The 24,919-nt window shown below is 39.8% G+C and overlaps 1 protein-coding gene across 40 annotated transcripts in view; it reads left to right on the top strand.

The window, feature by feature from the left end:
- The window catches only part of EPB41L2 (erythrocyte membrane protein band 4.1 like 2), a 214,070-nt gene extending 189,600 nt beyond the window's left edge, over positions 1-24,470 (top strand). For 39 of the 40 annotated variants that reach the window (XM_080666204.1, XM_080666200.1, XM_080666189.1 and 36 more), the window contains 2 exons: positions 2,844-2,954; positions 23,234-24,470. In XM_080666204.1, the coding sequence (XP_080522330.1) occupies positions 2,844-2,948 (105 nt within the window). In that variant the 3' untranslated portion in view covers positions 2,949-2,954; positions 23,234-24,470. Of the gene's footprint in view, positions 1-2,843; positions 2,955-3,866; positions 3,905-23,233 lie in introns of all 40 variants that reach the window. The other variant, XM_080666205.1, reaches the window with a different exon arrangement.
- Positions 24,471-24,919: the final 449 nt, after the last annotated feature.

Genomic DNA, 24,919 nt, shown 5'->3' with positions numbered 1-24,919 from the left:
GGCTTTCAAAAGCCACTATTGTCTCTTCGGGATTACTCTCAGATTTTATTTTATGTGCATTCTTTTGTCCTTTGGCCTGCTTTAACTTGAAAACGCAAAGCTAGGCAACACTGCTTCTGAAAGGCAGGTAGAAGAAACACACTGAAATGTAAGCACCCAAGTAGCACGTGTTCATAACTCTTACAGTGAAAACAGTCATGACATGGCTGCAGCATTAACTTGCTGTGAGTACACGCCTCACATTCGTATGATGTGCTTCAACCCATTTTAAAACTGAGGTCAGATATCCAAATGATGAGAATAGAGATGCAACTTTTATACTTTTTCATGTCTAATCATAAGATGGCATACACTTTTTGACTAAATTTAAGTGTGGCTTTTGGTCTGCTTGTCACTAGAAGCTCATGATGAGTTCACCTACCCTTTAAAACCTATGATGAGATGACAGAACTACTTGAAATTAAAGGAGAGAAATCACCTTTCTGCCCAAAACTGACGTTGATTATGTAGTGACTGTAATATCATTGACACCTTTTCAGCTCCTTGCCTACATTAAAAGAATCTTCATAGTGGAAGGAATTGCTTCATCTGAGCAAGACAGGAAAAAAGGAATCTCTTGTGCTGGCAAATTAAAGAGGCATGCTTTCATCGAAACCTGCTTTGCGGGTTCTTTATCCTGTGCCAGTCAGTCCTTGACCCTCTTCTATCTCTCTACTGGGGATGCGTAAATGACCTGGCCCTTGCTCCTCGGTCAGCTGTCAGCTGAAGGTTACTGAGCAAAACCCAGTTCTAAGAAAATAACTTCTCAGTTTGGCAATGTGATATGTTTTCTCACAGTCTATTATTATCAAATAAAGTAACATTTAAATTATTTAATTACATGTCTGATATCATGGAATGAAAGGAACTAATGGCAAACGGATTTTGACTGTTTAAAGATGACTGTAGCAGTTTTTTAGTTTCTCTACTTGCTAATTTTTAAATTTATTGATTGATTTTGAGAGAGATAGAGAGAGAGAGAGAGAGAGAGAGAGAGAGAGAGAGAGAGAGAGAGAGAAAGAGAGAGAGAGATAGATTTGTTGTTCACTTATGTATTCATTGGTTGATTCTTGTATGTGCCCTGACCGGGAACTAAACCCACAACCTTGGTGTGTGGGACTACACTCTAGCCAACTGAGCTACCCGGCCCGGGCCTGTCTATTTTTCTAATTAAAGCATGCTTCACATGTGTTACTTTCCCATGAACATAATTTGTATTTTCGCTTTAACAATTACACTGTTTTAATGTGATCTTTGGAGTGAACATAAACCTAAAAGTATCTGATAAATTACCTGTGGCTACATCTGACTTCCATGAAAGCTCCAGTCCTTCCCAGTTAGGATTCCACAGACCAACATGGGTAGACAACTTAATCGTCCTAGTCTCCCTCTTTTCTCTAAACACACATATACTCCTGTTCGAATTGTGGTCCATACACAGAAGCACCTTCTGACCTTCTTTGAGATAAGATCCCTGCTCTTCGCCCCACTCCACTCTCGCCCTCCGGTTCTCCTGCTCCGCTTACCAGATAAGCAGTGGAGCTGCTACCCAAATTGGAAGCTGGTCCCTGTCTGACTTTGCTTTTGTCCTGACACAGGTGGGGTGCGAGAGATTGTCCCCCAATGGAAACATAAGCACCCCCAAGTGACTTCCAAGCTTATGTGCAAAGTTTTTTTGGTGTAAAAACCATTTCTTCTTTTGCAGCTTACCTCTTTTGTGTGGAATGAGGCTCCGGGTTTTGCTCAGTAACCTTTCGGCTGACAGAAACTATATTCCAAACAAGAAATGAAGTTGTCCCTTAGGCAGTTGATAGCAACAGGAAGCATCATGCTGCTTTTTCTAGATGTATATTTTCCTTATGAGGTAGGGTGCTCTCTAGCCTGGTAGAATTTCTTTGTTTCAGAGATCTATCCTAGATTTTGAGTGTTCTTCTATGGTGTTTTCTTTCACTTTCTTTAAAAATCTTTCCCCTCCAAAAAATAGGATCTTTCCACTTTGCCACAGCACTTTCTGATACATTGCAGGAAACCTTGTTGCTGTTCACAGCAGGTCCAGAGAGGACAACCAGTGGGAGGGCACCCGGAGGCCCACTCCTGCCCTGCAGCCCCCGGCAGGATGGCCTTCAGAAAGACCGGTTAACCTTTGTTCCTTCACTGTTTTCAGCTGTAAAGTAGGGATCTGTCTACTCTGGTCTTAAGCTGTATTGATTGAGTGTCACTATCATTGATGGGTTTTCATTGTTCTGTGCCTTAGAAGTTTATAGATATTTTTACTGCAACATTTTTCAGTTCAACAAACATTTTACTCAATTACTGAGAGCCCAAGAGGACAGAGGTTAGTGAGACCTGGTCCTACACCTTGGGGTTTCAGGCAGTTGGGCAATAGCAAGTGTCACTTGAGTGTGCAGGGTAAGCTCTATGCTGTATGCTGTACACTATCCCTTCTATCCTTACAACAGACCTTAACATGCTCTCTGCAGCCTGAGCATTTAATCTCGGGTGACAGGTGAGGATGCTAAGGTCAGAGCAGGTTTGTTTTCCCAGGTCTTGGGGTGAGGGCACGGCTGGGATTCAGAGCCAGCCTGCTTCTTCCACATGTATTATTATTTGACAGTAGCCTGGACAAATGGGGACTCTGGGGAAATGAGAAGCAGCCTCTAAAAGGAACAATGAGCCCATTTCAAATCCTCCTGCTTCCTCAAAGAGCAGAGGCGGAATCCCAGGTGCTCAGCAGGCATGTGTTTGGCCACCCTGAGAAAGGAGCCTTTTCCCCCACTGATAGTATTCTCTCCTAACCCTGGCAGGCGCTGGCCCAGGCCATCAGGGAAGCCAGAGAGCAGCACCCCGACATGTCTGTCACGAGAGTGGTGGTGCACAAGGAAACTGAGTTGGACGAAGGGGAAGAGTAAGTCAAGGTAAGAGAGCCTGTGCTGTCCGGGGCCTTTCTTGTGACTGTTCTCTGGTTCTGAACCTGCTGAGGGATGTGAAAGGGGCTTCTATGTCAGTGTCTTTCTCCTGTAGTCCCATTTGATTTTCCAGACTGTGTTATCCCCAAGTCCATCTGCTCAGGTTGCCTGGATAGAATTACAAACTTTCCACCACAGGGCATTTGGTGTTAATAACTGGCAGGTATTGAGGGCTGCAAGTAATTGACATTGATAAGTTGCTTTACTGTTTAAAAGCACAGGAGTACAGTTATCTAAATTAATGTTCACAATGACCCTTTGAGGAAGGTGCTGTTGCCTTCATTTAGTGAGGGATTTTATTGCAAGAGGCACAATGGGAGAGCCAAGTTAAATTCTTTTAATATAGGTGTTAGTAATGGTATATCAGAGAATGAACCGTGAAAGGAAAAGATTTCCTTGATTATGTAAAACTTTAAGCAAACCAACAAAAACAAAAGTAAAGAATAAATGACAATGTTTAACATGCCTGGCAGAGAATTAGTATCCTGAATATATTAAGAACTCTTTTTTTTTAAATTGTTTAAAGTATTACAAATAGTAGTACACATGTCTCCTTTTTCCCCCCCATTGACCTTCCCCCAGTCTACCCTACCCCCGGCACACGCCCTCATCCCACCCACCCCCACCCCCAGTGTCTTGCGTCCATTGGTTATGCTTATATGCATGCATACAAGTCCTTCGGTTGATCTCTTACCTCCATCCCCCTTCCCAGCCTTCCTGCTGTAATTTGATAGTCTGTTAGATGCTTCTCTGCCTCTGTATCTATCTTTTTGTTCATCAGGTTATAATGTTCTTTATTATCCATAAATGAGTGAGATCATCTGGTATTTTTCTTTCACTGACTGGCTTATTTTCACTTAGCATAATGCTCTCCAGGTCCATCCATGCTGCTGCAAATGGTAAGAATTCCTTCTTTTTATAGTAGCGTAGTATTCCATTGTGTAGATGTACCATAGTTTTCTAATCCACGCATCTGCTGATGGGCATTTAGGCTGTTTCTAAATCTTAGCTATTGTAAATTCTGCTGCTATGAACATAGGGGTGCATATATCCTTTCTGACTGGTGTTTTTGTTTTCTTAGGATATATTCCTAGAAGTGTTATTACTGGGCCCAATGGCAGTTCCATTTTTAAATTTTTGAGGAAACGCCATAGTGTTTTCCACAATGGGTGCACCAGTCTGCATTCCCACCAACAGTGAAGGAGGGTTCCTTCTTCTCTGCACCCTCTCTAGCACTTGTCGTTTGTTGATTGTTGATGATAACCATTGTGACAGGTGTGAGGTGGTACCTCGTTGTTTTGATTTGCATCTCTCGGATGATTAGTGACTTTGAGCATGTTTTCATATGTCTCTTGGCTTTCTGAATGTCCTCTTTCGAAAAGTGTCTATTTAGATCATTTGCCCATTTTTTAATTGGATTGTTTATTTTCCTTTCGTTAAGTTGTATGAGTTCCCTGTAAATGTTGAAGATTAAACCCTTATCAGAGATAACATTGGCAAATATGTTCTCTCGTGCAGTGGGCTTTCTTGTTGTTTTGTTGATGGTTTCTTTTGCTGTGCAGAAGCTTTTTATTTTGATGTAGTCCCATTTGTTTATTTTCTCCTTAGTCTCTCTTGCCCTAGGATCTGTGTCTGTAAAGATATTGCTGCAACATATGTCTGCAATTTTGCTGCCTATGGAGTCTTGTAGGATTTTTATGGTTTCCTGTCTTACATTTAAGTCCTTTAGCCATTTTGAGTTTGTTTTTGTGTATAGTGTACATTGGTGGTCTACTTTCATTTTTTTGCATGTATCTGACCAAATTTCCCAACACCATTTATTTAAGAGACTGTTTTGACTGCATTGTATGCTCTTGCCTCCTTTGTCAAATATTAATTGAGTATAATGGCTTGGGTCAATTTCTGGGTTCTCTGTTCTGTTCCATTGGTCTATATGTCTGTTCTTATTGCCAGTACCAGGCAGTTTTGAGAACCGTGGCTTGGTAATATAGCTTGATGTCTGGTATTGTGATCCCTCCAACTTTGTTCTTCTTTCTCAGGATACCTGTGGCTATTTGGGGTCTTTTTAAAATTCCAGATGAACTTTTGTAGAGTTTGTTCTAGATCTTTGAAATATGACATTGGTATTGTAATAGGTATTGCATTGAATCTATAGATTGCTTTAGTATTTTAGTGATGTTGATTCTACCAATCCATGAACATGGTATGTTTTTCCATTTGTTTATGTCTTCCTCTATCTCTTTTTTCAATGTCCTGTAGTTTTCTGAGTATAGGTCTTTTACGTCCTTAGTTAAGTTTATTCCTAGGTAACTTAATTTTTTTGGTGCAATGGTAAATAAAATTGTTTGTTTGTTTTTCATTTCTCTTTCTGTGAGTTCATTATTGTTGTATAAAAAGGCCATAGATTTCTGGGTGTTAATTGTGTATCCTGCTACATTGCCAAATTCATTTATTAGGTCTAGTAGTTTTTTGATGGAGTCTTTTGGGGTTTTCTATGTATAGTATCATGTCATCTGCGAATAAGGACAGTTTTACTTCTTTTCCAATTTGGATGCCTTTTATTTCTTCTTCTTGTCTGATCGCTATGGCTAGTACTTCTAGTACTATGTCGAACAGGAGTGGTGAAAGTGGGCATCCCTGTCTTGTTCCTGTGTTCTTAGGGGAAATGAGTTTAGTTTTTGCCCATTGAGTATGATGTTGGCTGTAGTTTTGTCATATATGGCTTTTATTATGTTGAGGTGTGATCCCTCTATTCCCACTTTGCTGAGAGTTTTTATCAAGAAAGCGTGTTGGATTTTGTCATTTTCTGCATCAATTGATATGATTATGTGATTTTTATCTCTCAGTTTGTTTATGTGATGTATCACATTTATTGATTTGCGGATATTGTACCATCCTTGCATCCCCGGAATAAATCTTTCTAATGTATTGCTGAATCTGATTTGCTAGAATTTTGTTGAGGATTTTAGCATCTATGTTCATCAAGGGTATTGGCCTGTAGTTCTCTTTTTTGTGTGGTGTCTTTATCTGGTTTTGGGATTAGGGTAATGCTGGCTTCATGGAAAGAGCGTGGAAGTGTGCCTTCCTCTTGAATTTTTTTAGAATAGTCTGAGAGGATAGGTTTTAGTTCTTTGAATGCTTGGTAGAACTCCCCTGTAAAGCCATCTGGACCAGGGCTTTCGTTTGCTAGAATATTTTTGATTGCTGTTTCAATTTCTTCAGTAGTTATCAGCCTATTCAGGCTTTTTGATTCTTCTTGGTTGAGTTTTGGGAGCTTGTATTTTTCTAAGAATATGTCCATTTCATCTAGGTTGTACATTTGGTTGGAAGAGAGTTGTTCATAGTATTTTTTCATAATTGTTTGTATTTCTGTGGGATCGGTTGTTACTTCACCTCTTTCATTTCTGATTTTGTTTATTTGGGTCCTCTCTCTTTGCTTCTTGGTGAGTTTGGCTAGAGGTTCATCAATCTTGTTTATCCTTTCAAAGAACCAGCTCTTGGTTTTGTTGATCTTTTGTGTTGGTTTTTTTGGTCTCTATGTCATTTATCTCTGCTCTGATCTTTATTATTTCCTTACTTCTACTTACGCTGGGCTTTTCTTGTTGCTCTCTTTCTAACTCTTTGAGTTGTAGGGTTAGGTAATTTATTACCATTGTTTCTTGTTTTATTGAGGTAGGCCTGTAGAGCTATGAACTTACCTCTCAAGACTGCTTTTGCTGTGTCCCGTAGATTTTGGATTGTGTTTTCATTGTCGTTTGTTGCCATGATGCTTTTTATTTCTTCTTTGATCTCTCTGGTAACCCAGTCATTGTTTAATAGCATGCTATTTAGCCTCCAGGTGTTTGATTTTTTTTATTGTAGTTGATATCTAGTTTTATGCCATTGTGATCTGAGAAGATGCTTGATATGATTTCTATCTTCTTGAATTTGAAGAGACTTTGCCTGTGTCCCAACATATGGTCTGTCTTTGAAAATGACCCATGTGCACTTGAGAAGAATGTATATTCTGTGGCTTTGGGGTGAAATGTTTTGAAGATGTCAATTAATTCCATCTGATCTAGTGTGTCATTTAGGATTGATAATTCTTTGCTGATTTTTTGTTTAGAGGATTTGTCCAATGGTGATAGTGGGGTATTAAAGTCTCCTATGATTGTATTGCTGTCAATCTCTCCTTTGATATCCTCCAGGAGTTTTTTTTATGTATTTGGGTGCTCCTGTATTGGGTGTGTATATGTTTACCAGAGTTATATCTTCTTGTTGGATTGCTCTCTTTAGTATTATGAAGTGGCCTTCCTTATCTCTTGTTATGTCCTTCACTTTGAGATCTAATTTGTCAGATATAAGTATTGCTACCTCAGCTTTTTTTTTTTTTTTCCATTTCCATTCGCCTGAAATACCTTTTTCCATCCCTTCACTATCAGTCTGTGTGAGTCCTTTTTTCTGAGGTGGGTTTCCTGTAGACAGCAGATATATGGGTCATGTTTTCTTATCCACTCAGCTACCCTATGTCTTTTGATTGGGGCATTTAATCCATTTACATTTAAAGTTATTATTGATAGGTACTTGTTTGTCACCATTTTTATTTTTTATGCCTGTGTTCCTTCTTCGCTTCCTATTTCTTCTTTTCACAGCAGACCCTTTAGCATTTCTTGCATTGCTGGTTTGGTGGTGATAAACTCCCTTAGTCCTTTTTTGTCTGTGAAGCTCCTGATTTCCCCCTCAATTTTGATTGACAGAGAGAAAGAAGGGCAAAACAAAACAAAATAAAACAAAAATATAAATAAAAAAAGAACAACAAAAAACAAACAACAAAAAGGGAAGAGAGAAAATAATTTGGATAGTGAAGTAAGAGAAGAGAGAAGTGTGTATGGACTTGGAGCAGTGGATCAGAAATTAGATATATAAGTAGGATGAATTTTTAACGGGGTAAAAAGAAGGAATAGGGAAAATCTAAAGCAGGAATAGAGTAAGAGAATCAGGACAACAAAAGGGGAAAAGTGAGGAAGGGAGTGTTGGCATAAAGGTAAAGTTGAGATAGAGTGAAATGATGCTAAAGAAAAGTGAAAATAGAATGTAGAATACTAATCCCAAAATTAAATAAAATAAAATAAAAAGAAAATAAAATGAAACTTAAAAAATGGTAAAATAGTAGTAGTAATAATACTGACCAAAAAATAAAATATAATAATTAAAAAGGTAAAATAAAGTGAGAAAAAAAGAGAAAAAATTTAGTTTCTTAAGTAAAAGATAAAAAATAAAAATGTGCAGTAGTGAAGGTCATTCACTTCCTCTACTGTTCTGTTTGGCACACCTGTTTCCTATCAGGTAGTCAGGACAGTATTGAAGTTCCCTGTGTTCCACAGCTCCTCTGTGTTGTAAGCCACAATCTTGTTTTCAAGCAGGCAGTATTTTTTTTTGTTACCCAACCTGCTTGTGGTTGTATTTACACAAAAGTCAGTTTTTGATTCAACTCCTGGGTGGCAGTGTTTCTGTATTGACTTCTGGGTCTATAAGTCCTCTCTACCCAGTATTTAGTTTTTCTTTTCCCTGCTGCACTTAATACTGGTTTGGGGGAATGGACTGCCCCTTAGCTGGTTTTCTGATCATTTCTCCCTGCTCTGATCCCCAGCTTCCACAAAAACAACTTTTCCCTGCAGTCTCTGAGAGTGTTTTTAATTGGGTGATCCTATGTACTGGGCTTAAGGATTTAAAGAGAAAAAAGAGCCAGAGTAAGTGCATGAACTCGGAACTTTTTCGCCCTGGCACTGCGCGTGACTCTGCTCATGGCTTTGTGCACGTATTTTTCCCCTGGCACAGCACAGCCTGTTTACTGGTAAAGCTTCAGGCTGCCTTTTTGTGCCCAGTCCAGCTTTAGGTTGATTTCTAGAGTTCCCTTCTGTCAACAGCCCTGTGGACCCCTTCCACATTCACAGACTACGCTGGCCCCAACATCCATGGATTCTGTGGGGCACAGACTTCCTCTGAACCTCTAGATCCCACTGCACACGTTTCTCCCTTCAGCCTGGATCGCAGACCTCACCTTTCTCTGGGCAAAATCTGACCTTTCCGTGAGAAGGTGCAGAGCTCGTCTGAGTCCGCATATTCACACTGCTTGAGACCCGGTATTTGTGGGTTCGCACCTGTTCCCTGGGTGTTGTGGTTGTAGGGTCCCAGGTGGTATCAGATTCTTCCCGATTGAAGGTAAGGCTAGGCTTACGATCACAGTCACTCTCCCCTTCAAGATGGCGCGGTCTCTGCGGCAGAGCTGGTCGCTCTGGGAGAGATTTCAGCAGCAGTGGAGGCTGCTCAGTCAGGGGAGCCCGGTCCAACAGTCCCCAACAGTCCTTTGGAATATAGCTGTCCCTCACTCACAAATAGACTCCCCGTACGTCCACACACTCTCCTTTCGTTCTCTCACTCACACACTATCTTGCAGCCTGCCTTCCCATTGGCAGCCATCTTTGATCTTCTATTAAGAACTCTTATGTTCCATCAAAAAATGTAAACCCTTCAGTAGAAAAATGGGCAGAGGATTAAGCAAGTAAACCACATAGAAACTAAGTGAACATAAACAAATGTTCAGCGTCACTATTGCTTAAATCAGCCGTGGGCAAACTACGGCCCGCGGGCCGGATCCGGCCCATTTGGCTGTTCTATCCGGCCCACGGAGCTGAAAGAGCGGAGGGTTCTCTTGCTCTCTTCTCCGCTCCTTTACTTTGAATTTATATTAGTTCACACAAACACTCCATCCATGCTTTTGTTCCGGCCCTTCAGTCCAGTTTAAGAACCCATTGTGGCCCTCGAGTCAAAAAGTTTGCCCACCCCTGGCTTAAATCAATATCAATGAAAAATGCAGTGTACAAGTTTTCACTTATAAATCTGCCAAAGTTTATGTTTTTAACCAGTGTTGGGGAGGTTGTGGGAGGAAAAATATACTTATATGCTGCTGTATAAATTAGTAATATTTCCTGGAGAACAATTTGGCAAAAACTTAAACATGCCTACCATTTATACCCCTTTAAAAAATTTATCTTAAATAATCAGAGATATGTATGAAGATTACAAATGTATTTATCACATTTTATGTATACTAGCAAAAAATTGGAAACAACCTAAATGGCTACCAGTAGGGTTGGTTGTACCTTCTGCTGTCGTCATCATGTGATGACTACATATAGCTATTAAAAGTTGGGCTAAAGAATTCTTAATGAAATTATTAAATGTTCCTAATTATATATGGATTTTATTATTTGTTTCTTTTTTTCGATTTATTTTTATTGTTCAAAGTATTACAAGTCCCCCTCTTTTTTTCCCCATTGAGCCCCTCTATCCCGCCCTACCTCGCCCCCCACCCAGGCCTTCACCACACTGTGTCCATGGGTTATGCACATCCTCCTATATAATAAAAGCCTAATATGCTAAGTGTCTGGTCATCCAGTTGGCCATTCAACCAATCAAAGTGTAATATGCTAATAATTTGCTAAGGCTGCTCAACTGCTCACTGTGATGTGCGCTGACCACCAGGGGAGACGCTCCAACCGGTAGATTAGCTTGCTGTTGGGGTCCAGCTGACCGGGACTGAGCGAGATGGTCCGGACATGCCCTGGAGCCCTCCTGTGGTTCCTCCCCAGCTGGCCAACCTCCTACATCCTTCCCCAGCCCCGATCATGCACCGGTGGGGTCCCTCGGCCTAGCCTGCACCCTCTCGCAATCTGGGATGCCTCAGGGGATGTTGGAGAGCCAGTTTCAGCCTTACTGGCGACTATGACGCACATTGACCACCAGGGGGCAGACGTTCAATGCAGGAGCTGCCTCCTGGTGGTCAGTGCACTCCCACAGGGGGAGCACCACTTAGCCAGAAGCTGGGCTCATGGCTGGCGAGTGCAATGGCAGTGGCGGAAGCCTCTCCCGCATCCATGGCAGTGCTAAGGATGTCTGACTGCTGGCTTAGGGAGCAGGCCTAAGCCATCAGTCAGACATCCCCCCGAGGGCTCCCAAACTGAGAGAGGGCACAGGCCAGGCTGAGGGGACCCCCCCCCCCCCCGCCAGTGCACAAATTTTGTGCACCAGGCCTCTAGTATGCATATAAGTTCTTTGGTTAATCTAGGGGTGGCTGGTCACAGAACACACATCTTCCATCTGTGGCAAGGCCAAGTGCTTTTTCATCGCAGAGAGAGAGAGGTTCAATCATTACACAGCCTTCCCTTTAAGTTTTTAACTTTTGTCTTAGATACCTTTCTTGTTCTTATTGAGTATGGACAGATTCTGGGTATTAATCCTTTGTCAATTTTATGTGTTCTGGTTTGCCTTTTATTATTAATTAGTCCACTATAGTTATTAATAAATTGAATTTAGTTATTAATATAGTTAATATAGTTGAGTTATCAAGCTTTCCTTTATGGCTTATGTTTTTTTCCATACCCTGAAATATTAAAGATATTTTTGATCCTGCAATTTTAATGTTGCCTTTCACATATCAATTCTTAAATCATCAGTAATTATTTATCCTGTGTGATGAGAAACAGTGATCCATTTGTTTTCTGTATAAGTAGCCAGTGTGCCAGTATTGTTTATTGAAGAGCCCATCCTTTCGCCCTCTAATCTGCAGGTCATGTATCCAGTTTCTTATATGTATGGGTGTGTTTTTGGGCGCTTTCATTCCCATCTGTTCATGTGTCCATCCCTATTCCAATGCCATGCTGTCTTATTCACTGTAGCTTTAAAACGATCTTGATACTGGTAGGCCGTGTCTCCCTAATTGTGTTCGTTTTCTTTAGGAGTATCTTGGCTGTTCTGGGTCTTTTTATTTCATATAAATTTCAAAGTCAGATTATTAGGTTCTAAGATAAACCTTCTGGTATTTTAATTGGAATTTAATCCACTCTAACTTAGTATAATAAAAACTATCTTTATGATATTGTCTTCTTTTCCACAAACATAAAATATCTCTCCATTTATGTAGGTCTTCTTTAATTTCTTTCAATAAAATTGTATGATTATTTTACCCAGAGAGAGGTCTTATAAATCTTTTCCAGCTGTTGCTGGAAAAGGAGATACAATTGGCTTTTCTATATTGTCTTACACCTAGCAACTTTACCCTTTATTTATTTACATGCTATTTTTAACACAGGTGTATAAAGTGCCTATAAGCAGAAATCAGTTAAAATTTTAACACATTATCTAGTTACCTGAATAAATGTGGTGTATAATATGCTGAATGTTGATCTTTTTATTTTTGAGATGTACTTCCCTGATAGTTTTATATATGGAAGGCTGAGAACACCTTAGCTGGGAGTCAGATGGTCAAGTATTATGTTTTAATCTTGCCAGATCTCAAACTATGTGACATTGTACAAATCAGTGGGGATGGATAAATCTACCTTTTTTTTTTTTTTTTAAACTCATAGGACTTATTATAAGGGTATACTAATATAATGAGTGGGTATTTCTTCTCTAAATTCTTTGAATCAGTAGTGATCACTGTGAATATTACCAACACCCCCACCTTCCTTTGTGGCATTGAATAAGTTTTAAAATGAATTAGTTATATCAGTTATTCCTGGCACCTTATATTTATTTTTGCATTGGGAGACACACACACACACACACACACACACACACACACACACAGCCTTTGAAGTTTGCCTGTCTTTGAGGTCATCTCTTATAAGCAACTTATTAAACGTATTTAGGAAGTTAAAGTATAAATTCACATATAAGATGAGCAAGCTAGATTGATTTGGAAAAATTCATTCATCCGTTCAAAAAATATTTGAGTATCAAAATGTGCTAGGGTAGGGCTAGGCATTGAGGATTGAAATAGTCAAAACTTGTAGAAGAAACAGACAGAATTGAACTATTATAAATTTAACCTATTGTAACTTGAGAAACACAGTTTGAGTTGATATCTGAAGGAAGAATAGGAGTTACCTCAGTGCCTTAAAGTCATTTTAGCATCTCCACCCCCTCTGGCTGCAGCTTGTTCTTGAAAAACTCCCTTTGCTGGTGACAATCAAGAGGAGAGTGTGTTTGCACTGCCAGGAAAGCACAGAGGCAGCAGGTGGGCCGAGGCAAAGAGCAGGACCCAGACAGTATCTGAACGCCAGAAGAGAGTAAATAACTGTGTCTCTGCCCCGGCTCCCCTTGTCAGATATGAAAAACTCTCCTCCTGACCTGACCTCTCCCTTTGGAGTAGTTCTGAGCTTTTGATCAAGCACTGCAAGGTGGGGGTGGAACAGACAGAAAGATGGGCAAAGGACAACCTGCATGGACCAAACCTTCATATCTGCCATCTCAGCAGGGGTTGGCCAGCTGTGAGGCAGAGAGGGGCTCGATTCAGACACCGTGAAAAAGAAAACACAGACTTCAGAGCAGTACTTCACTAAACCTTTGTAACCTTTTCTTTATGTCCTCTTATGGACTAGTCCATCCTGTCAGTTTGTCATAAATGCATATTTATGAGCCCTCAAATGGATACAATGTCACTGACCTATCCCCACTGGAATGGTCTTCAGGCAGTCCTAGTCAGGAGGAAGGAGAGTGCAGGCTTGGTGGGTGGGTGTGTGGCTTCGGAAAGAATGGGCCCAGGAGGGGAGCTTGTGACTCACTTCAGTTGGCACCATGAGCTCTCTGAACCCAGACTTCAATGAGCCTCTGACTTCTGGAGCAGTCGTTGATGTGGGGTAAAAGTGAAGATGCCTCCTTTTCATCTGGAAGCAGTGAACAGCCGAAGACTCAACCATCTACTCATTTTATTCATGTATTTGCTCATTATACAAATATCAGTGGAGTGCCCACCAGATAGCTTTTCCTGTTTTTCCATGGAGATTTCAAATCAAACAAGGTCATACTCACAGACAGTAAATCAGTGGTAGCAGAATAGTTTCAAGTTTATATGTTCTCAACTGAGTTGAGTGCGAACAGAAAGGGAAGGTCTCTAAAATAATCATAATGGGGCCTCTCACTTGAGCTTCCAGGTGAATAGGAGTCAGCTCAGTGAAGAAAGGTATGGAAGGGGGCATTCCAGACGGGTTATGGTGCTGTGAACTTGATACTCTAGGAATTTCACAAGGTCAGGTGTAGCTGGATTGCAGACCACTTGCGGAGAGTGAAGGGAGCAGGGAGGCAGAGGCTCGATCTTATAGAGCCTTATGAGCCAAGCCAAAGAGGCTAATCTTTATCCTGAAAAGCTGTGGGAACTCCTCATGTATCTGAGAGATGGTAATTAGGTAGAGGTTTGTGACGGGGTGACTGCATGAAGGTATGGAAGTTAGTAAGCTGAGTAGGTGGGTGAGCAGAAGAAAACTCCCAGATAATGCCCAGGTGTATAGCTGGGGAAAATGCGTTGATGGTGGTTCCTGTCATTGCAGTCGTGGAATACGTGTTTCATTTTTCACATAGCATGTGCAGTATCGCCAGTCCTCTGCTCTATCGTAGAGCAAAAGTATATCTTTTGTTCTGTGTACTATGTAGGAGGAACCAACTGTCACAGGAATTATGGAGGAAGCTTGGAAGTGAGTCTGTAAGGCCCCGTATTACACACACACAATATGGGTAAATGGAAATTTACCAGATGGTGTAGCATAAAGTGTAGCATAGCAGATTTGCAGGGTTAAAATCTACTTCATTGTTGTGTGACCTGGGTAGGTTATTTTGCGTCTCTACCTCAGTTCTGCCCTCTGTAAACCGGGGGTGATAATGGAATTTACAGAAGAACGTGTTTCCAAGGCAGGTTGTAAGAATTTTTTGTGACACATAAAGTCAGCCATGAATCCTTTTTGGTTTAAAGAGTCAAATAAAAATGAAGATTTTCTATCCCAGAGATGTTGACTTTGAGAAGAGTCTACATGGAGAGGTCCAGGAGGTAGCCAAGAGTTGAGAGAGCACAGCAGGCTTTGGATCAGGAGATGGGAATTTGGAGGTCATCCGAATGTGTCATCTCCTAATGAAGCCTTTGGTTTGAGGTCACCCAAGGCCAGGTCAGAGTGTTGTGACCTGGGGAGCTGAGGAAATAGAGGAGGAGGAGCCAGAGGTAGGAAGAAAACAGGGAGAAAGGATGTCATGAAAATTGCAAGAAGAGGATAACTTTAAGAAGGAGAGAGTAATCAAGTATTAAATATGGCAAAGAAATGAAGTGAGTGTGTCCTTTGAAATTGTTGGTACAACCTGGGGGCTTTGTCAGAGTGCTTCAGTCAAGAAGTAGGGACGAAGCCCTGTAATAGGCTGAGGAAAAGGGATTTTACACGAAGACTGCTTTCAAGAATCTGGAAAACAATAATTAGGCCTTTGGCCTTTTGGTCCGCTCTGCCTGTCTTTATCTGAGACGATGGAGAGCATTGCATTAGGTTTCACAGAGCCACCAGAGCTAGTGCTGTGATTGCTAAAAGCCTGGCAAATCCATCATTCCTTGGAACCTGTTAGATAAACCCTGAGTCCCAATCCCCAAACCACAATAAATACATAACTAAATTAGTGGTTTTGCTTTCTGTGCTTATTGTGCATCTATGAACACCAATTTCAACACTGTGTTCAAAGCAGCATTTCAATGTTAGGGTGATATCCATGTTTTCAAAATGAACTCACAAGCCAAGTAGGCAATTAGTATTAGCTATCTAACTGACTGGACAGGAGAAAACCATGTTGGCTGAACTGAACTCTAGCTAATCATGAGCTACTCATTTACGGGTGGCATCACCCTGTCCCTGAAAAGAAACACAAGCCTATGGACTTGCAGGTGACTAGCTTCAATCCAGAAGCCAGGAGGTTTGCAGGCATATCAAACGTGTTGCATTTTTATTGTATTTTGTTTGCCTAGTTGTACGAGTCTCATTCCTAAAATTAGCATTTTATTACAACTTAGCTTTGAATATAGATTAATCAAACTTAAATGAAGATCTCTTATAAATAGAAATAAGAAGCCATTTTGGATTTAGTGAGTTTTAGGCATAGCCATTTGCAATGTATTTGAACTACAATGTATTTGCAATGTATTTGGTTCAGTGTATTTGAACCAAGGAGGCGTTGAGGCCGCTGTGTCGTGCAGGCATTGGCACCTGGTAGCCACTAATTCCCCAGGGTTTGCTCTTGGACAAAATCAACTGTTGTTTTTGCAAATGAACCTATCTTTATGGTGTTTTGTTGTTATTGTTGTTTTCCCCTCATAGTAAAACAGGAGGTTATAATTTTTAAAAAGGAAAAGGCAGTTGAAAGTGTAAGTGACCCATAATTCCTTTGCTCCTAGAGAGAGCTAATTCCTTTTCACTGTGCATATGTGTGAATACATACTCACACTCACGCACTCACACCTCAATTTATGTAGGCTGGGACTGTCAACTCTATATTTACCTTGCTTCTCCCCCCCCCCCCCCCCCCCCGCCACTTAACAGTACATTGTAGATAAATTTCCTTGTCATTACCTCATCCTTTTTCAACAGCTGTTGAATGGATGCTTGATGGTTTACTTAACCTTTACTAATAGTTATTTAGATTATTCCACAGTTTTCACAATTATAGATACACCTATAAAGATCATACTTGTGTTTACATTTTTGTACATTAAATTCATTGTTTCTCCAGGGCAAGTATTTTCTAAAATTAGAGTAGGTGTGTCACCGAGGGTTTTTGACATATTGCTAAATGTCTCCCTTAAAGTTTCTACAGCTAGGCTTCCACTAGCAGCTTATGAGTGTCCCTGTTCCCCGTGCTCTTGCCAACACTCAAGATTATACAGTTTAAAAATCTTTGCCAATCTGGTGAGGAAAGCGTATTTCCCTCTTCTTTTTAAATTGTGGGGAAAGAGCATTTTTAATTGTATTTTTTTCATTGCTAGTGAGGTTGAAATACACATACACACACACACACATATTGCGTGTCTCTGAATTGCCAGTTTGTGTCCTTTGTTTGTTTTCCTATTCAGATGTTTATTATCTTTTCTCCCTTACAAGTTTGTTAAAGTTATTAATTCCATGCAAATGCTGCATGTTTCCCCCACTTTTTCATTAGTATTTAGGGTTAATAGACAAGGGGGAGAAGGGCAAGACAAAATCTACAAAGTGAATGCATGCAGGCCATATCTGGAGTTTTCTTTTTTGGACAAAACAATATTTTTTAGAGTTTGAATTAATTATTAATGCTTAAGCCATTTAGAAACCTTGGAAGCTCTAACATTGTGCCTGCTTTCTCTCATGGCTATTGTGACTAGTAAGAGCTGCCACCCTTAGACAGGGAGGACCACTCCAAGTTGCCAGAATCTTTTATGTTGAGGTTGTTGGTACCTGGTCTCCCTACCAATCTGTTAGCCGCCTGGCCTCTGAGGTGGGTAGAGGTAGTGGTTATGAAAAACATATAATTTAAAGCTATGCATAGAGCATCTTCTCACCCCACCCTCTTTTATGAGGAAACAGAATCCTAGGGATTAAAGTAATTTGCCATAGGTAATTATACTCAAGAGTCATGAAAATACCATCCACCTGAGGAGCTAAATATAACTTCATTAGTCTCAAGAACTTCTCTAATGTTCGACATCCCAGGTACTATTTTTTGAACATGTAAATGTGTGTGTGGCAGTAGGAGGGAATTTTGCTATGGCAACTAATAAGTTTGTGTGTATATGTATGTGTGTGTGTTTTTTTAAGATGCTCCAGTCCTTGTGAGGATTACATTCCAAGGACATGTTAGCCCCATGCTTATTTAACTCATGCATCAAAATAGTTCAGCTAGCATTAGAGCCAGTGGGAATCTAGACCTGTTCCGTTCAGTGTGGTAGCCAATACCACTGGACTATTGGGCATTTGAAAAGTGCCTGTTCCAACTGGAGATGTGCTTTCGGTATAAAAGAACATACTGGATGTTGAAGATGTAAGAAAAAAAGGTAAACTAATAAATCAGAGAATTGATGATAGAGTTGAATTCTTTTGATTCTGACTAACCTTTCTATAAAGAAAATATTAAATGAAAACTTAGCAAGTTCTGTTCATAAATGCTTCACAGATGGTTTTCTAAAAGATAAGGGTTTTGTTACTATTTATAAGTGCACCTTTTATTTGATGCTACAGAGAAATGCCTTCTATCTCTACTCATCTTATGAACCTAGGATTTGCAAAGGCTTAGCTGGAGTAAAGCATAGGGAACATAACCTTAACTGTAGTGCATTTGTTATGTAAAAGAAGCTTGAAGATTTTGTAAAATGCTTTCATGGCAAGTTCCCACTAGATTTGAATGTGGCAGAGTGAACCAGAAGACCTTACTTTAGCTTTCCGGCCAGATAATAACTACTCTTAGAAATCTCTGTCAAAGCTTCAGACGTTTGGGAAAACCAGTATTTTTAAAGAAGTAAGAGTCCTGGGATTTCACAGAGACAGTTATTCAGAAAAATGAACCCAGAATTTTTCACTTAAATCGGCAGATGAAAATAATGGTGAAGACAGGCAGTAGTGCTTTCTTCCTGGAGACGTAGTGCAGTTCTGTTTTTTTCTCCCCAAGCCTCTGTTCTGTGCTCACCTTGAAGATTAGTCCCTATTGCTGTAGCTCATGGATTCATTAGTATATATTGTGGACATACATGTTCAAGGGACTATAACAGTTCATAAAAAAAAGTCTAAAGTATAGGAACGTGTATATAAATGGCATATAGGGTAAAAAATAGTAGTTTTCCAGAGAAGCCTGGATAAAGAGCTATGCAGGTTGACCGGAGGGGCTGTTTGGGTTTGCAGATCAGAAGACCTCCCTGCCACAGTGGCAGGAAAGCTCCCTGTGCAGGGCGCTGGGGAGGGTTTGAACATATGGGGAGAGAGGAAAGAGCCTGTTGAAAACAATGGAATGGGTATCAGGAAGAGCAATTCCTGCACTGTAGCTTGGTGTGGAGTTCCCAGCAGACCTAGAAAGATTTGTCAAAAGCAAATTGCCTAGGGTCTTCCATTCCATGTTAGTACCTTAGTTTAGACTTCGCTCTGCAGCGCATCTGCACTGGGGATTTGAGCTTGGGAAGAGCACTGTCCTTCAGTAAGTTTTATTCATCAGGAGTAGGTAAGATCGATTGAAAGCGTGCTAGATCAGATGAAGTACCCTGTGAGGAACCATTATACTGATTCAGGCAATTCTTCATGAAGAAACTGAACTGAACTGAACTGAACTGAACATCTCTATTTTTCAGAGCAGAATTGTATTTTATTTGAAAGCATAACTAGGAGTGAAATACAATGTATGAAAATCTATAAAAAGAATATTAGCTAACATTGATTGAATGAGTGTCTACTCTGTGCCCAGCTTTATTTGAGTACGGTGCCATTTAAAATCTGAATTAGGTCTTACCATCATCTATGATGTAAATGAGGACATTGAGACCTAGAGAGCTCGATTTTCTCACCCAAATCATGCAGTCAGTGACTGGCACAGCCAGAACTGACCCTCTGTCAGTGTGAATTCACATCACATTGCTTTCACAAGAATTCATGATTGGAAACTTTCAAATAATAACTCCCACCAATGTTCTTGACACAGGACTCATTTTAGAAACATTTATTTTGTACAAAATGTTTCTGAGGTTGCAGCTATGATATAAAGCTAAGTGAACAACAAGTCAAACCAAATTGTATAAAACAGTCATGTTTCAAAATGAGGTGAAATTGACAGGGTTTTCTAAAGTTGCTGCGTGGTAGTAATTCCTTAAGTAGAGTGACTTGAATGTGTCAGGCATAAAGATTCTAATAGAAAAACGACTGTCAGCTTTAAAGAAAACTCATTGAAATTTGGCCTGAAGAAATCAATGAGTCTTTACTATTAAAAGCCAGTGCTTCCAGTGGTTTGGATCAAATGCTTTTTTAAAAGGGCACATTTGCAACTCACTGAATCAATTTCTGGAGTAGAGTGTGCTCAAGATTGAGATGCACAATGTGAACCCCTGTGTCTAGAAACGGAGATTGTGCTTTTTCAGATGAGGTTAGAACTTCTGTGCTTACTTGACTGATTTCCCACTGCTCATCACGGCACACTGAGAAAGATAAAAACACTCTGCACCCTCTATGAGGACTTAGTGCAAAGTAGGTAATAGGCATGTATCCATGAAGAGTTTGGACATAGAATTAGACCTGCGATTAGATGAAAGAAATAGCTACCTAATTACAAATTTGTGAAACTAATTCTCACATTGGCCAACAGAGGGAGACACAGACTATGGAATGTGAGTATAGTAGGTAGAAATGTTCACTGACATTGTATAGTGTAATGATGGGAAACTGAAGCATGAAAACAGTGGTTTGAGGGTTGTTGTTTTTTGTTTGTTTGTTTTTTGTTTTGCTTGACCAAAATTCTGATACATAAAGTATAACCCATATACTTAACAGCTATGGTCTTATTCAAACCCCAGGTATGAATATTATGATGTTGTCAAAAGTGAAGGCAGGTTGAATTAATGCCAGTAATTAATTCCTGTCAATTTGTATAATGATATCAAGACTTCTATGAATATGAGTAGAATTTAAGCTTTAAAAAAAAGAAAAGAATCCTTAAAACTTTACAGCTTGTACGCGAAGAACCAGTTGCTAGTTTTCACTTTGATTGGGCTATGTGATAAATCATTTAGACCCAAATGTAGTCTGGTAAGAATGGCCAAATACTAAGTTTTTATTTCTCACAGCTACATGCCAAAAAAATGGAAGTTAAAATGGCTAATGCTATTCCATCCTTATCATTGCTCCTTCCCAGCTCAAATGTTACATGTTTGCTTAGAAATACATTTCTATATGTGTTCAAGTGCAAAAAGCAGTCAGAAAGATGGGTGGACATGTAAATTAAAAAAAAAAATCATATAATAAGTTACTCGTTATTCCTCTAGGACAATAAGGAACTGGGGGTTCTGAAACATTGAATATCTAATTAACTCAGAGTTATACTCAATTTACTGCTTTTTAAAAGAACAAGAAAAATGTGTTTAACATTAAGTTATAATAACTATAATTTTCTTGGATTCTGAAAGCTATTTGGATGATCGTTTATATTATTTCTCAGAAAAATTGATTTATTTTACTTTCTAGTGGTTTGATTATGAATAAATGAAAGTAAATGATACTTGACTTTACATGGTGACTATATCTTTTCTCTATATATTTCAATAAATATTGAAGCTCTTTGAAATCAAGATCTCGTTCATTCAATTCCTACATACTCCTTGATTCCTGTTTATTTGTCTATTGACTTTTAAACAAGTTTAATTTTCACTTCATTTTACAAATTGAAATTTTAATTTTTGGTGAAAACAAATTCAGTGAAATAAAGTGATACGGAGCTTAAAGGAAATGGAGAACAGAATCCTCAACCTCGTTCTCTCTGTAGGTTTCCAGGCACTGTAACCTCAGCGGTTCATTTTCCATAGCCTAAGCTAGGCACAGTGGCAGCTGAGTTCAACAACAATGCATGTTTACTAAGCAAAGAAAACAGATAGCTAACAGCCCATAAAGAAAAAGAATAGATAGCTAGATAGTGTGACTGAAGGTCACAGATAACTTCCAGATCCAATCCGATGGGTAGTTTTATCCATTCCCTCCTCACCACCCCCCACATTTTTTTTTCATAATTACTAACCTAAAAAAGACAACTTTGTGTTTTCTCCATTGATTTTTCCCTGCCTAGAATCAAGCACAAGTACTAATGAGTAATGAAATAGCCCAAAGCAGACAGCGGGGTGGAAAAAAATGAATTTGATTAATCAATCTGTCTTGAATAATCAGAAGCTATAATACCTGTGATACATCTAAACAGTGGGGAGATTTTTCATTAAAACAGGACTTAATTTGGGACCAGTGTGTCTTGGAAAGGTCCTTAATTACCTCTCCACCATCCTCTGTAATCACTTATGTTTTGCCAAAACTTGCAATCAAGCTGAAATACAAAATGAAAAGTTGTCTTCTTAAAACTCTTTCTCTTTCAGGGACAATGCACCATCCTTATTTTTTGTCTGCCTCCCTGTCCATTTCTATTTGAGTCCTCTCTTGGACCCACTTACCTTTCATTGTGGCTCCCAAGACTCATGTCTCTCATTTTTCTGTTATACTTACACAAGACTAATTCCATCTGTTGGTTTCACTTATTCCTTTGTGCGGACAAATCTGTATCTCTAGCTCTAAGACTTCACCCAGGCTGTAAGCCTCTTATTCTCCCTCTATTTTTGAGGTTCAAGACTCCAACCTGAAAGTACTCTCTGGTACTGCCTTCCTAGTCTCTTCTACCTGATTTCTGTAGCAACCACTCAAGTCTGGGTCCTTGGTTCCAGCAGCCATCCCTGACCTATGTCATCTTCCTTGGCAGCCTGGGCTGCTGAGTGGCCTCCAGACTGGCGTTCCCGTCTTCACTCCCCTCCACCTTGAGTCTGTTCATCACTCTGAAGCCACAGTGATGTTGTCAAAATGTAAATCTCAGGCCAGGACAGACCTTCCTCAGAACCAGAGGAGAGTCACACCCAGCCTCCTCCTCTCATGCCCCTTTTGAACTGGCCAGCCCCGGCTCTGACCTGTCGTCCTTCCTCTCACACTCCACTCCGCATCATTGCAGTAGATTGACAGTTGATCTTTTCATTGAATGCTCTTTCTGAATTTATTCTTTGTCTTTTAGATCAAGTTCATATTTCTCGGTCTGATATTTAAAAATGTACCCAATGTTTTTTACCTTACCTTCAGTTACTCACCATGCCATTACTTAGCTTCAGTAATGTCCATTTCTTCACTGTCCTGTTCCTCACATTCATTCTTGCCCACCCTCCGTACATCTGTACACCCATCGTAATACTCGGCACTTTCTCACTTCCGGGCCTCTTTCCTCCATTCCATTCTCCACACCTGAAGTTAAGTACCCTTTCTGTTCATTTCAGTGAATTCAAAATTGACTTTGGTTTTTCTTCTGTACTTGAATCTACTTTTAAAACCTATATTGGTTTCTCTTTTTTATATTTTTACTGTATGAATTACCTGTGTTTTACAATTTACTCGCTTTTGGTTTATTCTTACTTGCCAGTTATTTCTAATATGCTTGTCAGTTCTCAAGATACTTTAATTTAAGGCCTTGAAGTGGAATAGGGTGTCATGTATGGCTCCTGGCAAACATATTATTTACTGTAGAACCAGTCAGATAGTCACTGTGGATTCCTTGATATGGAATTTGATGAATGTAACCTACATTTCCCCCCCCCCAAAAAAGCCTCTGTCTTTAGAATATTTAAGCCTTGTCTCTTTTCCTCCTAGAAATCCATTCATTAAACAACATTCAACTTTGTGAACCTGAAGAATTTTGACCGTTTCAAGTCTTAATGCCACACCACTACTCCAGCGAATTTACTACAACTGGTAACAATGACCAGAAGCCTGAAGAATTAAAATGCCAACACCAAACCCTACCTTAACAGCTCTGGTCTACACTGTTCCCTCGCATTTTAATATATTTTTTGTTTTATAACCACTCCTAAATAATCTTGGTTCTTTCTTTTTTATTTTAATTAGGGAGTTTTGTTTTGTTTCCTGTTTACTTTGTGTACAACTACCTGCTTTTTATGACTCAGATGATCCAATGATAGTGAACAAAGCCAGCCCGGCTGGTGAGGTGCTGTTCACTGGAACAGGTGCTGTTGTGCGGAAAGAAAACGCTGTGACTAACTTAGCTAGTGGCTTTCCTTCTTCCCATTCCCACTGAACTACCACCGATTACAGTAAATATTTACAGTTCTCGAATTGCAGTAAATACACTGTATGAGAATATACTAGTACGGATTAAAAGCATTTCTTACATCTCAAAACCTTTCTAATGTTTTAGAAATTCATTGGGAATATCTTTTATGTGGATCCCTTTTGACTTTCCAGTCCTGTGACTTTTTTACTGTTAGTAGAAAGTCAGAGACTCCAGACTGGAGAATTACGCAGAAGCTCACTGACCACGTGCTGTGTGCGGAGACCCCACCACACCGCAGTGCCAACGCCTCTCAGACATGCTCTTCGGCAGCATTCCAGAAACAGGAGGGAGGAGCAAGAGACAACAGTGTCTTCCCTCCTACTGAAGTATTCAGGCAGCTTAAAACCTTAGTGCTTTCTTTCTTAACATGTCCAAATTTCAGTACTTTCCATTATTTGGACATTTGTGTAGAACATTTGCTTTGTATTAAACCTCCTTGTGTACATGTGAAACTGACCTTTTGTTATTGAGCAGGTCTGTCTCTCTCAGAGTGGGATTCACACAGGTTTGAGGGCATGGGGAAGAGGAGTGGGCAGGGCTGTGGTGGTGTTTGGATGGGCATCAGAAAGCTAGACGGTTTGAAGCTGACACCAGAGACCTGATAGGGACTTATTAACTGTATGGAACATTTTCCCTTTGCTTTTGACCTGATGTATAGTTATGATGCCAGATTAGATTTATAGCAGCTTCAAGTTGTATTAAATGATATTTTGCTTTCTGTAATACTGTTATAAAATAAAGTTGGTTTATTCTCTAGTCTTGTCATTTCTTTTTTTATAAAGGTTTAAAAAATAAAATCAAGAGATATCTTCAGTCAGAAGTCCGATCATTTTGTGGGTTGTTGCATTTTTAGAGTCTGTTACTCAGATCTTTGATAATTAGGTGCTGCCATCATCACTGATTTCAAGTGGCCAAGGCAGTGTTAAAAGTTTGTAACCCTAATGTTTACAGTGCCAGACTACTCCTGCCTGTTTCCATAATCCACCCCAGCTTTGACTAAATCTCCAAGGGATCATTTTGCTTGTCGTTGTTTTTTTTTTTTTTTTTTTTTTTTTGTGTGTGTGTGTGTGTGTGTATTTTTTTGTTTTGATTCAGGAAATAATTTAGCTGTGCCATCCGAATCCTGCTTCTGTTTCATGTTTTGCTTTGCTGTCCACTGGGCCTTCAAGGCTGATGGGCTCTACGGATGGCTGTGACCACTTCCA

The sequence above is a fragment of the Plecotus auritus genome (genome assembly GCF_963455305.1).
Source record: "Plecotus auritus genome assembly, chromosome: 4".
NCBI lineage: Eukaryota > Metazoa > Chordata > Mammalia > Chiroptera > Vespertilionidae > Plecotus > Plecotus auritus.
This window is presented reverse-complemented; position numbering and strand designations above follow the sequence as displayed.